This window comes from Cervus elaphus, chromosome 32, assembly GCF_910594005.1.
Source record: "Cervus elaphus chromosome 32, mCerEla1.1, whole genome shotgun sequence".
Lineage (NCBI taxonomy): Eukaryota > Metazoa > Chordata > Mammalia > Artiodactyla > Cervidae > Cervus > Cervus elaphus.
The window spans coordinates 16353799-16367081 of record NC_057846.1 but is presented as its reverse complement, the minus strand read 5'-3'; the positions used below and the strand labels follow the sequence as shown (position 1 = coordinate 16367081).

At 35.9% G+C, this 13283-nt stretch overlaps 1 protein-coding gene across 1 annotated transcript in view; it reads left to right on the top strand.

The window, feature by feature from the left end:
* Positions 1-13283, top strand: part of VEGFC (vascular endothelial growth factor C) — a 79699-nt gene that overhangs the window by 42393 nt on the left and 24023 nt on the right. The window contains exons 2-3 of the mRNA XM_043893322.1: positions 9909-10122; positions 11776-11966. Of these exons, the coding sequence (XP_043749257.1) occupies positions 9909-10122; positions 11776-11966 (405 nt within the window). The remainder of the gene's footprint in view (positions 1-9908; positions 10123-11775; positions 11967-13283) is intronic.

The following is a 13283-nucleotide window of genomic DNA, read 5'->3' as shown; positions in this document are numbered from 1 at the left end:
CCATCATTTCTCTAGCTTGGTTATTTACTGAGTGTATATCCTTAGCATACTCTAACCACCCACATATACACGTACCCCCTTCCAGAGCCATAATTCAATTGTGGTCCAAAGGAGATAAGTAGTTGAGTTAATGAATGTATAAATAAAAGAATGCATAGAATTTATGCTTTTGCTATTAAAAAAAATCCTTGAATAGGTTTTAATTATAAAGAGGAATTTAGCAGCTCAAAGTTTAGTGAAAATGCAAAATGAAATTTTTGTGTTTTCAGACACAGTACTTCTGATTAAATAATTCAACTTTACTTTACTCAACATTGTTTCATAGCAACAAATTCCCCTCCCTGACACTTTAGTAAATAATCTGGAATCTTTTAGACACAGAAGTACATAAGGAACAAGAAATTCATCTGGAATTAATTGCAACATCAAAATAGGTATGCCTTAACATTAGCAAATTCTTTGGGAAAAAAACAAATTTGAGGATCTTACAATTAATATGTTCATCTCTTAAAAATTATATATAATCTCTAGCATGTAGACTCAAAAAAAGGAGAAATCTTGGTTATAAATAGCATGCCTGGAACAGTTCTTTGGCACATAGGAGTCATTCAATAAAAGTTTTAAAAATCATAAAAAATTTTCCCTTCTTTTGCTATTTATTTGAAATATCTTATTAGGGACAAGCAACTGCTTAGTATACCAGCCTTCTTCCTGTGTGCCTCACCTTTCTAAGTACTGTCGTCTTAACACAGAGAAGCTTTGCACAACACATTTTATTATCTATATTTATAAATGGGAAACCACAGGCTTGGGATATTATTAATATCATTTTCTTCACTTATTAAAAACTTACTATAAGGAAACACTGGCCTATTTACCAAAACCTAAAGAAATCTGCAGGTTTTGCCAAATAACGCTGGGGTAAGAGAGATCATTGCTGGCTGAAAGCTACTCTCTGTAGTATGTATATAGGAATATTTGAATAGGGTGTGTGCTCAGTCACTTCAGTCATGACCAACTCTTTGTGATCCACTGGACGGTAACCTGCCAGGCTCTTCTGTCCATGGGAATCTCCAGGCAAGAATACTGGAGTGGGTTGCCATGCCCTCCTCCTTGGGATCTTCCCAACCCAGGGATTGAACTCATGTCTCCTGTGTCTCCTGCATTGCAGGCAGATTGTTTACCACTGAGCCACCGGGGATGCCCTATTTGAATAGTAAGTTTTAGTTTTTTGGCATTTCTTTAGTAGTCAGTAATTGCATTCACTACATATGGCTTCATGTGAACTACCTGTTGCTATTTTTGCAATCGTATCTGGGAAAGGGTTGGAATTAATATTTTTGCAATCTTTTCACCATCCTAAAGGGAAAAAAGTCAATTTCATTTGAGAACAAAAGACAAGCAAGAGGTTTTCAGTGTTCAGTGCAAGGCTTCTGTGTACAGAGTATCATGTCCATTGCGCTGATAATGCCGACATGTCAGATGGTCTACGCTACCATGAGAAAGTTGTCTCAAAAATAACATGATTAAAAAATGAATGTTTAAAATATTTTCTAAGAGTCTAACTTAGATTTTAATGAAACAAATATTTGACTTTTTATTTAATTCATATATTTGGTAAACAAGAAAAGTAATTTTTATTTTTGAAAAAAGCTTATGCTACTGTAATGGATTTTAAAGAATCCATTCTTTATTATTGGAGAAGGAAATGGCAACCCACTCCAGTATTCGTGCCTGGAAAACTCCATGAACAGAGGAACCTGGCAGGCTACCGTCCATGGAGTTTCAAAAGAGTTGGACATGACTGAGCAGGCACGCATGCATTCTTTTTATGGCACTGTTTTTCAGCACTTACAATAAGAAGGTCAGAGGATTAGGCAAAAGTTAAAACTCCCAATTAGCAACTTCCAATATTAAACTCAAATTTAAATACCTGCTTCCAGGGTTAGCTATCTGTGGCACATCAGGTTGGTGTAGATATAAATGATGGGTGACCTGTGGGTGAGAGAATCCCTACCCTGACACCTTCACTGAGACATCAGGTAACATGATTTGCTAAGGTCATATAAAACATTTACAAACTTTTATTCCTTAGAAGGATGCCATTTGATTTTCCAGAATTATTTGTGACTTTTACCAAAGAATGATTTTTACAGTGATTTATATAACTATGTATGGGACAATTTCTCAAATCTAAACCCTCTCCAGGATGCCACTTAGCCCAAATGTTGTTTTTAAAGCCTTTAAATAATTAGAACATACTTTTACAATTTATAAATTTTGTCAGAATGGGTGGTTACCTAAAGGAAACAGAATGATCCACAGGTTCATCTGTCCTAATAAATGCCATAATTAGATAAGAAAGAGTGCACAAGCACGTTCCTTTGCTATTTTAGGGGCAGAATAAATAACTTCACTAACCGATTATTCTAGAGCTTCCCAGGTGGCACTAGTCATAAAGAACCCAACCCTGCCATTGCAGGGTTGCCAGTTCAACCCATGGGTCAGGAAGACCCCCTGGAGGAAGGCATGGCAACCCCCTCTAGTACTCTTGCCTGGAGAATTCCATGGACAGAGAAGCTGGCGGGCTACAGTCCATGGGCTCCCAAAGAGTCGGACACGACTGGAACAACTTAGCATGCACCATGCAAATACTTATTCAGCTGATTCGATTACACCCTGTTTTCAAAGAAGAAAGGAAGAAAGACGAATAATAGTGTAAAGCTCTTGATCTTGATAACTGCTTTATGTTAGTTTGCTATTTTGATTTCATAGGACAAAGAGATGATGTGCACGATTACTAATATGACAAATAATTCCTTTACAAACTTTTTAGTTGGTTTCTTATTAAACTGAAAATTTAATCACATCATCTTCCCTTTGCTTTATCTTATGAATTTGTCCATGAAAATATACACTTATTTCAAATATAAAATTTTACTTGAGCCAGACTTTTAAAAATGACATATGGACAGTTTAAGAAAAAATATGTGTCCCTTATTTTCTAGTTTGGACATTAAGTAATCTTTCTCCCTCTCTTCCCAATATAGATATATTAAACAACTAATCAGATTTGCCTATGATCCTTCTTTTGTCACTTAATGAAAATCCAATAGTATGGTCAGACCTTTCTTTGATGGACTCTTGCCATTCTTTTGATTCTGATTGTGAATATTTGATAAGAGTATATGCTTTTAGGTGAAAGGAAATTTTCCGTAATTTAATTATGTGCATTTCCCCATGAATTTTTAACTTCATAAAATGATTAAGTGAATGCCTACTTTATATACAGCCTAGTAATTAAGATTGCTGTTCAAAGGGACTGTAGTTTTATTAACGGCTAATTTCCACTCACTGGCGAATCTAGGACCACCGCCGACAATCCTAGATGAATGCTATGGCTTTCACCTCTCACTGACTCTCTAGAATCACTCAGGTCTTGGAGGAAGGACAACCTACACGCACTTTTGTCTTCTTCCTACCTCTGAACAACTCCTAGTGAGCACAGAGCAGCAAGAGGAAAACTAGTTTTTACCAACTATGTGTATATAGTTGATCAGAGCCTCCTTTCACTATCATCTCAGGTGTTCCCTTCGTGTTGTGATTCTTATGTTACAGAGAATTGTAGAGTGTGGGTAAAATCCCAAAGCTCTTCCTCATCATGTAACTTCTAGAATCAGAGACTTTGCTTCATCTGGCTCTTGGCAGAGTAAGAAGGAGGTGTGTTTTAGCTGTAGGAATCACTGAAGGAGTTTATGCTTGGTTGTAGCTCTGCTTTCAACACTGCACTCTCAGCTTTTACTGCCACAGCATCTCAAGATCTTCCAATGACTGTCACATGGGTTATTGTTTGCAAATGTAGACTTGCTGATGATACATAGGAGTAATTACAGTAATCTCCTAATTGATCCCTCCAAGACAGAATGCAAAATTGGATTCATTCTTAGATTCTATTAGGCTTTCCGTTACAGTTGAATATCCATTTGCAAGACACTATTTTAAGACACACCAAATCTCTTTGGAAAAGGAATATATTAATATTCAAGAAAATGACCTCAGCATTCTGGAAAATATTGGTGAACATAAAGACTCAAGAAAGCATTGACAAAGGACCAGCTTTTCATATGGATAGAACTTCTGCTTGAAGGAGTTTAGTGTTTCCTTGGTTCAGAACTCATTCTAGGTTGCTGGGGCCTCTTTTACTTCTTAAAAATAAACTATCAATGTGAATGTGCCATGGTTAGCAGGTAATATCTATTATCAAGATTTTGTTCTTCCTGGATTCACATAAAGCACTATAATGCTTAACAACTCAGTATCTAGGTCGCTGCTCATTTAGAACAAAATTGCAGAAGGCAGATCTAAAGAAGTTCTGCCCTAGAGCTGGCACAGTACTCAGAGTTACAGTTTGAGACTCAGTTTATCTAAAACCATAGTCTCTGTACTGTGCTTCTGCTCCCCAAAGATGGTAAAATGACAAGTAATCCCACTCCCAACTACCAAATGTATAATATACATTCATATTAAAGGTCTATTTGAATCATCACAAAAACTCCATGAGGAAGATATCATTATTGGCATTTATGGAGTAAAATGAGGTTCAGAGGAATGAAATCTGATGTTACTCAATTAAAATAAAGTCTGTAGACTGTACTACAAAGCTACAGTCATCAAGATAATATGGTATTGGAACAAAAACAGAAGTATAGACCAATGGAAAAAGATAGAAAGCCCAGAGATAAACCCACACACCTATGGGCACCTTATCTGTGACAAAGGAGGCAAGAATATACAATGGGTAAAAGATAGTGTCTTCAATGAGTGGTGCCGGAAGAACTGGACAACTACATGTAAAAGAATGAAATTAGAACACTTCCTAACACCATACACAAAGATAAACCCAAAATGGACTAAAGACCTAAATGTAAGACCAGAAAATATAAAACTCTTTTAGAAGAAAACATAGGCAGAACACTGTATGATATAAATCATAGCAAGATCCTTTATGACCCACCTCCTAGAATAATGTAAATAAAAACAAAAATAAGTGGGACCTAATGAAACTTAAAAGCTTTCGCAAAGCAAAGGAAAATATAAACAAGGTGAAAAGACTACCTTCAGAATGGGAGAAAAGAATAGTAAATGAAACAACTGACAATTAATTTCCAAAATACACAAGCAGCTCATACAACTCAATAGCGAAATACAAGCAACTCAATCAAAAAGTGGTCAAAAGACCTAAACAGACATTTCTCCAAAGAAAACATATAGATGGCTAATAAACACATGAAGAGATGATCAACATCACTCATTATTAGAGAAATGCAAATCAAAACTACAATGAGATATCACTTCACACTGGTCAGGATGGCCATCATCAAAAAATCCACAAACAATAAATGCTGGAGAGGATGTGGAGAAGAGGGAACACTCTTGCACTGTTGGCAGGAAACTATGGAAAACAGTCACTATGGAAAACAGTATGGAGATTCTTAAAAAAAAAAAAAAAAAAAACTAGGAATAAAACCACCATGTGACCCAGCAATACCACTTCTAGGCATATACCCTGAAGAAACCAAAACTGAAAAAGACACGTGTACCCCAATGTTCATTGCAGCACTATATACAAATAGCTAGGACATGGAAGCAACCTAGATGTCCATTGGACAGATGACTGCATAGAGAAGCTGTGGTACATATACACAGTGGAATGCTACTCAGCCAAAAAAAGGATCACACTTGAGGCAGTTCTAATGAGGTGGATGAACCTAGAACCTACTATACAGAATGAAGTAAGTCAGAAAGAGAAAAACAAATGCCATATATTAATGCATATATATGAAATCTAGACAGATGGTACTGATGAACCTGTTCACAGAACAGCAGTGGAGATGCAGACATAGGGAACTGACTGATGGACAATGGTTGGGGTGAGGAGGGAGAGGGTAAGATGAATGGAGACAGCAGCATGGAAGCACATACACTAACATATGTAAAGAGGTAGCCAATGGAAATTTACCGTATGACTCAGGGAACTCAAACTGGGGCTCTGTGATAACCCAGAGAGGTGGGAATGGGCGGGACGTGGGAGGGAGATTCAAGAAGGAGGGGACATATGTACACCTGTGGTTAATTTATGTTGATGTATGACAGAAAGCAAAGCAACATTGTAAAGCAGTCATCAATCAATTAACTATTAATTATTAACTATTAACTATAATTAACTATTAACAATCAATTAACTTACAAAAAAAAAAAAAGGTCTGCAGCCAACATGAATAACTGGATCTTTTGATACTACAGCTTATTTTTCTTCCATGCAAATATGGTAACTAAAATCTAGTGGGAATAAGTAAGTAAATTACTCAGTATCAAGCTTTTTTATAACATTTGCCTGTGATAGCTTCTGCTTTTGCCAATGGTTTTTTGGTCTTATAAAGTTATATTATGTATTGAGGGGCTCTAGTCCCAAAAGTGGATTTGTTTTAAATCAAACAGTATATCAAAGGCATGGTCTGTGCAGATATAAGAAGAGTGAAGTAAATGAAAGGCTGAAATGAGAGCAAATACTATAGCCTTCCAACATGCTTAGAGATGATTACTGTTACATTTTTATTCAGATAATAAAGCTTTACATTTAAAATTTAAATTTTAAAATGTAGAAATATTTTTGCTGTTGTTCAGCCCCTAAATCATGTCTGACTCTCTGTGACCCCGCAGACTCTAGCCCCCAGACTCCTCTCTCCATGAGATTTTCCAGTCAAGAGTACTGGAGTACTTGCCATTTCCTACTTCAGGGATCTTCCCGACCCAGGGATTGAACTCATGTCTCTTGCGTTGCAGGCATATTCTTTACCACTGAGCCACCTGGGAAGCCATAGAAATATATAAAGAACATCATAATTAACTTAATCTTACAACTTGAAGAAGATAACTTTTTTGTCACATATATTTTACTCTTGAGAACACATATACACATGCAGGCAATCTGTCTAGATACATTGTTTTCTGAAATAAAAATTGTACATATATGAACAATGTGTATAGGGGTATATTATATATGAGCTGTGTTTTCTCCATTTTCATAGACTGTATTATAAGCCTCTGTTCACATCTAGATTACATATCCATATCATCACTTTATAGTGACATTACTTTCTACACTAGTTTCTGTTTGTATTGTACGTTATTCAGTCAATTCCTAATTATTGTATGTAAAGCTCTTTTTTATATTCGCTCATGATAAATATGTGCATATTTCTGGCATAATTATATTATCACCCCTGTTAGACAGGGAATTTAATTCCAAAGCGCATTCGCTGTCTAAAATGGAGCTTGTTTTTAAAGCCTTTCAAGTTGAAATAGCACGTTTTCCTTGAATAGCTGTACAAATTTATACCCTCGCCAGGACTGAAAGGGACGCTAGCTTCCTTCACTTCTGCTTTCACCAAGTACTCATTAATTGTATTTACTCTCTGTGAATATGCAGTTCAAGTACTTTGTCCATTTTTCTATTGAAGTGTCTGCTTATATTTTCTTAATAACATGTTCATATAATATTCTAAGAATATTAGCCCTTTTCTATCTGTCATGCGTATTGCCAATGATTTTTCTACTTTATTGTCTGTCTTTTGTTTATAGTGTTTTCTACCATAAAAATAGTTTACATTTTATATTTCTATTCACTTCTAGAAAGGCCTTTTTTTCAATCTAAGAGTATAAATAGGGTAAATAGGGTAACTTTTATTTTCTAGTATCTTTTTCATTTTTTATACTGCATTTTCTCTATTGTGAGTTATATGCTTATGTTTTTCTTCTGTTTCTCTATTGGGTAATCAGTTGTATTCTCTTACAGATGTAATTATTGTTAGAGTTATCTTCCTTTTTAGATTTTGAAGTACAAAAGTGATTTGCCATGAAACTTCACATAATACTTAGTTGAAAGCCCTCTTCAGCATCCTTCTCAAGCAGGAGTTTGGTGTGTACCTTTCACCAGGTCACACAATGTCGGTATTGTATAAGCAGCTCCTTTTGGTAAAGAGAACATTCCTGCCTGTTTCTTGTGAGACTCATGTGACCAGGTTAGGTCACAGCCTGGCTTTGATTCCAGCTGAGTCATGGGGGAAAGTCCCCCAGGGCCCTGGGACCCACCAGTTACCCAGTCTCACGTTACTCTGGGTGTTCCAGGGCTAGTCAGGCAAACAGGCAAACAGAACCCCACCCGGGACATGGCCTCCAGGCATCAGTGACCACAGATGTACCCATGTATTTTATCATCTTTCTCTTCAGTAGTAATCCTTTAAGATTCTGAGATGTTGATGATTCTTGAATCTTGTGTCTCATCTGACATTTTCCTGAGAAAGATATTTCATACACATTTAATTGGGAGACTGTGCAAGGATATTTTTTCACTTTTGTGTAAGCTAAGGTCTCCAGTCCCCCTGACTCTTGATCTATTCAGTAGAGGTGTATTTTGTATAACTGTCTGGTGTATCATCCTATAATCTTCTAGAAAGCCATGGATTACCATCAATACTCTTATAACACAGGCTTAAAGAGATTAATTAATATGCTCAATTCACACAACAGTGAGGAAAGGGGAAGTGCTGAACTGCATGACCAGTTTTATTATCTAATAGGAAGGAACCCGTTTCATAAGCTACTGCCTACGAGGCTCTGTGATAATGTAAGAAATCCATCTTAGATCATGTTTCTCAAAATGTAGTTAAAAAACCACCTACCTCAGAATGATTTGGAGTGTGAAAAATGGTGGCGGAAAGACTTTCAGTTTAGCTGTATTTTGATTTTTAAAGCAAATAAATTAATTTTGTACTTCAGAAATTAGAAAAGAAGATCTGTAACTTGTTGGAATGTAGATTCCTGGTGTCATACAAGATACCTGGCAGAGGAGGTAGGGGGCAATACCTCTATTTTTAACACCTCTCAGATTGATTCCTATGGAGCTTAACTTTGAGGCTTAATGTCCAAAGTATTTAATTATATGTTTAGACTTAAGATGGGATAATCATGGCAATATAAAAATAAACATTTGATGATGTATTTCACTTTGCATATAAAGTTAAACAATGTCCCATTTTCCATAGTTTCAAGGTAATAACTTAGGAAAAAAAAGAAAAAGGAATTTTTTTTTGATATGGTAACTACTTGAATATAACTTGGAATGTTCTACTTAATTGAATACACCAATATAGACAGTTAACTAATTAGCCGAATTCATGTTCTCTGAGCTATCATATCATGTCTTTTTACTGGCAGAATAAATCTTGATGATCAGAGTTTTTGGGAATACTGGAAGGTTCCACCAAAATGTAAACCTTATCGTGATTCTGTTATTGAAATCTCATTCTTCCTGGGATCTTTTGTTCTAAAATAGTTTTCATAAACTAAAATTCCTAATTTCAAACCTTGTGCTTAATTATGTTTTATTGATGTTAATAACTAAAAGTGAAACAAAGAATTATCATACACTGGATTTTGATCTCATCTTATTTATGTTGGAAGGTAATAGAAGCTTAGATAACTTTTAAACTTGCACATTCATCAACTTTGTAAAACAATGATAAAATAAGCTACTTTAGAAATTATTTTAAAAATTGTGTCTCGAAATTTTCTATCCTAATGACCAAATGTGTATTTTATATTTTAATTGTGATATTTAATTTCATTTAAATTGTGTTATTGATTCAAATTAAAAGATGAATGTAATTTTACCAAGAAAAGTTAAGCAATTTGGGGAAAACAAATAATATTTTAATAGAAATGTAGCATGTATTTTATATATATATATATGTATATACACATATATATATATCAAACAAGCCTGAGAGTTTTCTGGTGCATCTGTTTCCTTAATCTGAGAAGTACCATGTTGCGTTCTTCTTCCACAGGCTCATGCAGGCAAAGAAATGGAGGAGCAGCTGCGGGCAGTGTCCAGTGTGGATGAACTGATGACTGTGCTCTACCCCGAATACTGGAAAATGTACAAGTGTCAGCTAAGGAGAGGGGGCTGGGAACACAGTAAGGAACAGGCTAACACCAACACAAGGACAGGAGAGACTCTAAAATTTGCTGCAGCACATTATAATACAGAGATCTTAAGAAGTAAGTATGGGAAAAGAAAGTATATCATAAGCTTCATGTGTCAGCCCAGTGCAAGTTGCCATTCTGATCCTTTAATTTCAGCATTTGTAATACCACTGTATACCTTTAAGGCCAAAAGTAAAAAAGAAAATGAAGAGTTACTTTCCAAATACAGAATTTTAAGATTTCACTGTGAGTGGTTAAAGTGGTTTATTGAAAAATAAAGACCGGTGCATGCATATCAACACACTGTAATTTTTTTTTTAATTGAGATGATACCCCATCAGAAAAATTTTAAAACATACAAACAAATTTTATACACTATAACACTTCAATCACTTAAACATTCTAGATCACAAAAATTAGTTGCACATAACTTTTCTTTTGCTTTGGATATAGAGGTTTACTTTCTACATCGTCCAAAATCATCTTGTCAACTGCTATTTGTTTCTTGTTGCTCTAGATGGAACTTAACTTGAGAGCTGGGCTTTGGTAAAGTTAGTGAGTGATCTCTAAGCAGCAGTCACAAAAAATTATGGTGTTGCACAAAGTGGCGTAGACCCCCTGGGGGTCTCTTGTTGGACTACTTAAAAAATAACTCCTTTCAGTTCTTAGATATTAACTGCTATAAAGGCTTGAGATTGCAAATTATTTTGAGAAAAAAAGCAAACAAAAATGGTTTCATGATTGAATAACCCATAGTTTATATCTGTTTTTCTAGACACTTTATTTTAGGGGAAATAGGAGAAAAATAAACTAGAACATTTAAGAAGTACATCATCTGTAATGCGGTCTTTAAAGAGTCAACAGCGCCATAGGTAAAGCGCCAACTCACTGGAAACAGAATTCCAAGAGAAAGCATGAAAGGAATAGGAAGCTTTGACTTTTCCTGAAAAAAACTTTGTTCAGGATCATGTCCCTGTTACAAGAAAATACCTTCTCATTTCAAGTAGCTATCCCCAAGACATGGTCACCAGTCTAAAAATGAGTTTCCAAAACCAAAGCCATCATCTCATTCACAACTCAGTTTAAAAAGAGAAATTAAACACGTTGTTTATATTTGCTTTGCAACATTAAAAATACTACATGTAATAGCAAATGAGTATGATTCTATTTCCATGGGTTTTATAAACATCTATATGTTAAATTTTCAGGGATCTCCCAGGTGACTCAGTGGTAAAGAATCTGCCTGCCAGTTCAGGAGCCAAGAGACAAGGGTTCGATCCCTGAGTTGGGAGGATCCCTGGAGGAGGAAATGGCAACCCACTCCAGTATTCTTGCCTGAAAAAATCCCATGGATAGAGGAGCCTGGAGGCTAAGTCCATGGATTCACAAAGAGTCGGACATGAATGAGCACACACGGACAAGTAAAGTACTGTAGAATCCATTCTAATTGTAAGGAAGCATAACACTAAGTAGCTTGTTACATGGTACTAGACATTAGTTTTTTTGGTTTTTTGTTTTTTGTTTTTTTTTAATAGAAAATACCTTTAGCTGCTCTGTTAAAGACCATATCATATTCCAGTTCACAGGGCAATGTAAGATCCGTCAGCTTTCTTTAAAGTATTATATCTAAATCTTAACTCTGCAACCCATTGTGAGTGACTTCCAACTGCTGTGGGTTTTTCCACCTTGGCATCTGTGTAACTTACGGCCTTCCCTGTGACCCGACAGGTATTGATAATGAGTGGAGAAAGACTCAATGCATGCCACGGGAGGTGTGTATAGATGTGGGGAAGGAGTTTGGAGCAGCAACAAACACCTTCTTTAAACCTCCATGTGTGTCCGTCTACAGATGTGGGGGCTGCTGCAACAGCGAGGGGCAACAGTGCATGAACACCAGCACAAGTTACCTCAGCAAGACGGTAGGTGTGCGGCTCCGGCAGGCCCCGGGCCTGGCTTCACCTCTGCTCCCTCCAAGGAACCTAGTTCAGGGACTTCCCGGGGTCCAGTGGCTGGGACTCCGCCCTCCAACACAGGGGGCCCGGGTTCTGTCCCCGGTGCAGGAGCTAAGACCCTACATGCCTTGCAGCCAAAAAACTAAAACATAAAAAAAAAAAGAACCAATACTGTAACAAACTCAATAAAGACTTTAAAAATGGTCCCCAGCAAAAGAAAAAGATTTTTAAAATAAATTAGCTCAATTCAGAGCTGCTTCTGCTGTCTGTGAGGAATGAAGTTAATTTTTCAATAGTTGTGTTTTGCATGAGAGACTGTCACCAAAAAAGTAACTGATACTTTATGAACTCTGTTTATATAGTGGCATCAAAGCCACTTTTTACAAATCCAATGGAAAAAATTAATGACAGTAGCATATTCTCCAAAAGATAGTATTGATTTTTAAAAGATATTAAGATTAATGCTGTTTTTATATTCAGGTTAAACTCTTATTTAAAAGGAATTTTGGTCTTTTGAGTCTGATGAAAAAAACATGTTGACTTTTTTTAAAGTTACAGAAAATAAACATGAGGGATTTAGGAATTATTGTAAAATAACATTTTTTGAATACATTTAGTTGTGTATATTTTAAAATACTTCAGTCAAGTGGTATGATATGTATCCTAGACAATATCATTTATTACTATGGTGCTTGGTTTAAATGAAATATCAACTTGCGTTGATTTTTTTAAAAGGCCTTGATATACCAGTTGAGTTTTCCAAAGAACAAAAGGCTATGTCTCTTTTAAAATTGGGATGATATGCAATACACTCAAACAATAGATTTTTGAAGAATTATGTTACCAAGTAAAACAAAATATATCTATTAAGAGCTCATAATTTATCATTTTAGAACTGCCTTATTGGATTTAGTTGGTGAAATTTATTTTTTAAGTGCTTATATCATATAGATTTGAATGACAGCCATTGTAGTATTGGAATTTTTTGTTCATTTCTGGAAATTCCTGTTTTTTGAATAGTTCATTTATTTATTTGGTGAAAATAAGTTAACAGTTGACAACATCCAAAGCTATTTTTCATTACTCAGTTCAGTTCAGTCGCTCAGTCGTGTCCGACTCTTTGCGACCCCATGGACTGCAGCACTCCAGTCCTCCCTGTCCATCACCAACTCCTAGAGCTTGCTCACACTCATGTCCGTTGAGTCGATGAAGCCAACAAACTATCTCATGCTCTGTCATCCCCTTCTCCTCTCACCTTCAATCTTTCCCAACATCAGAGTCTTT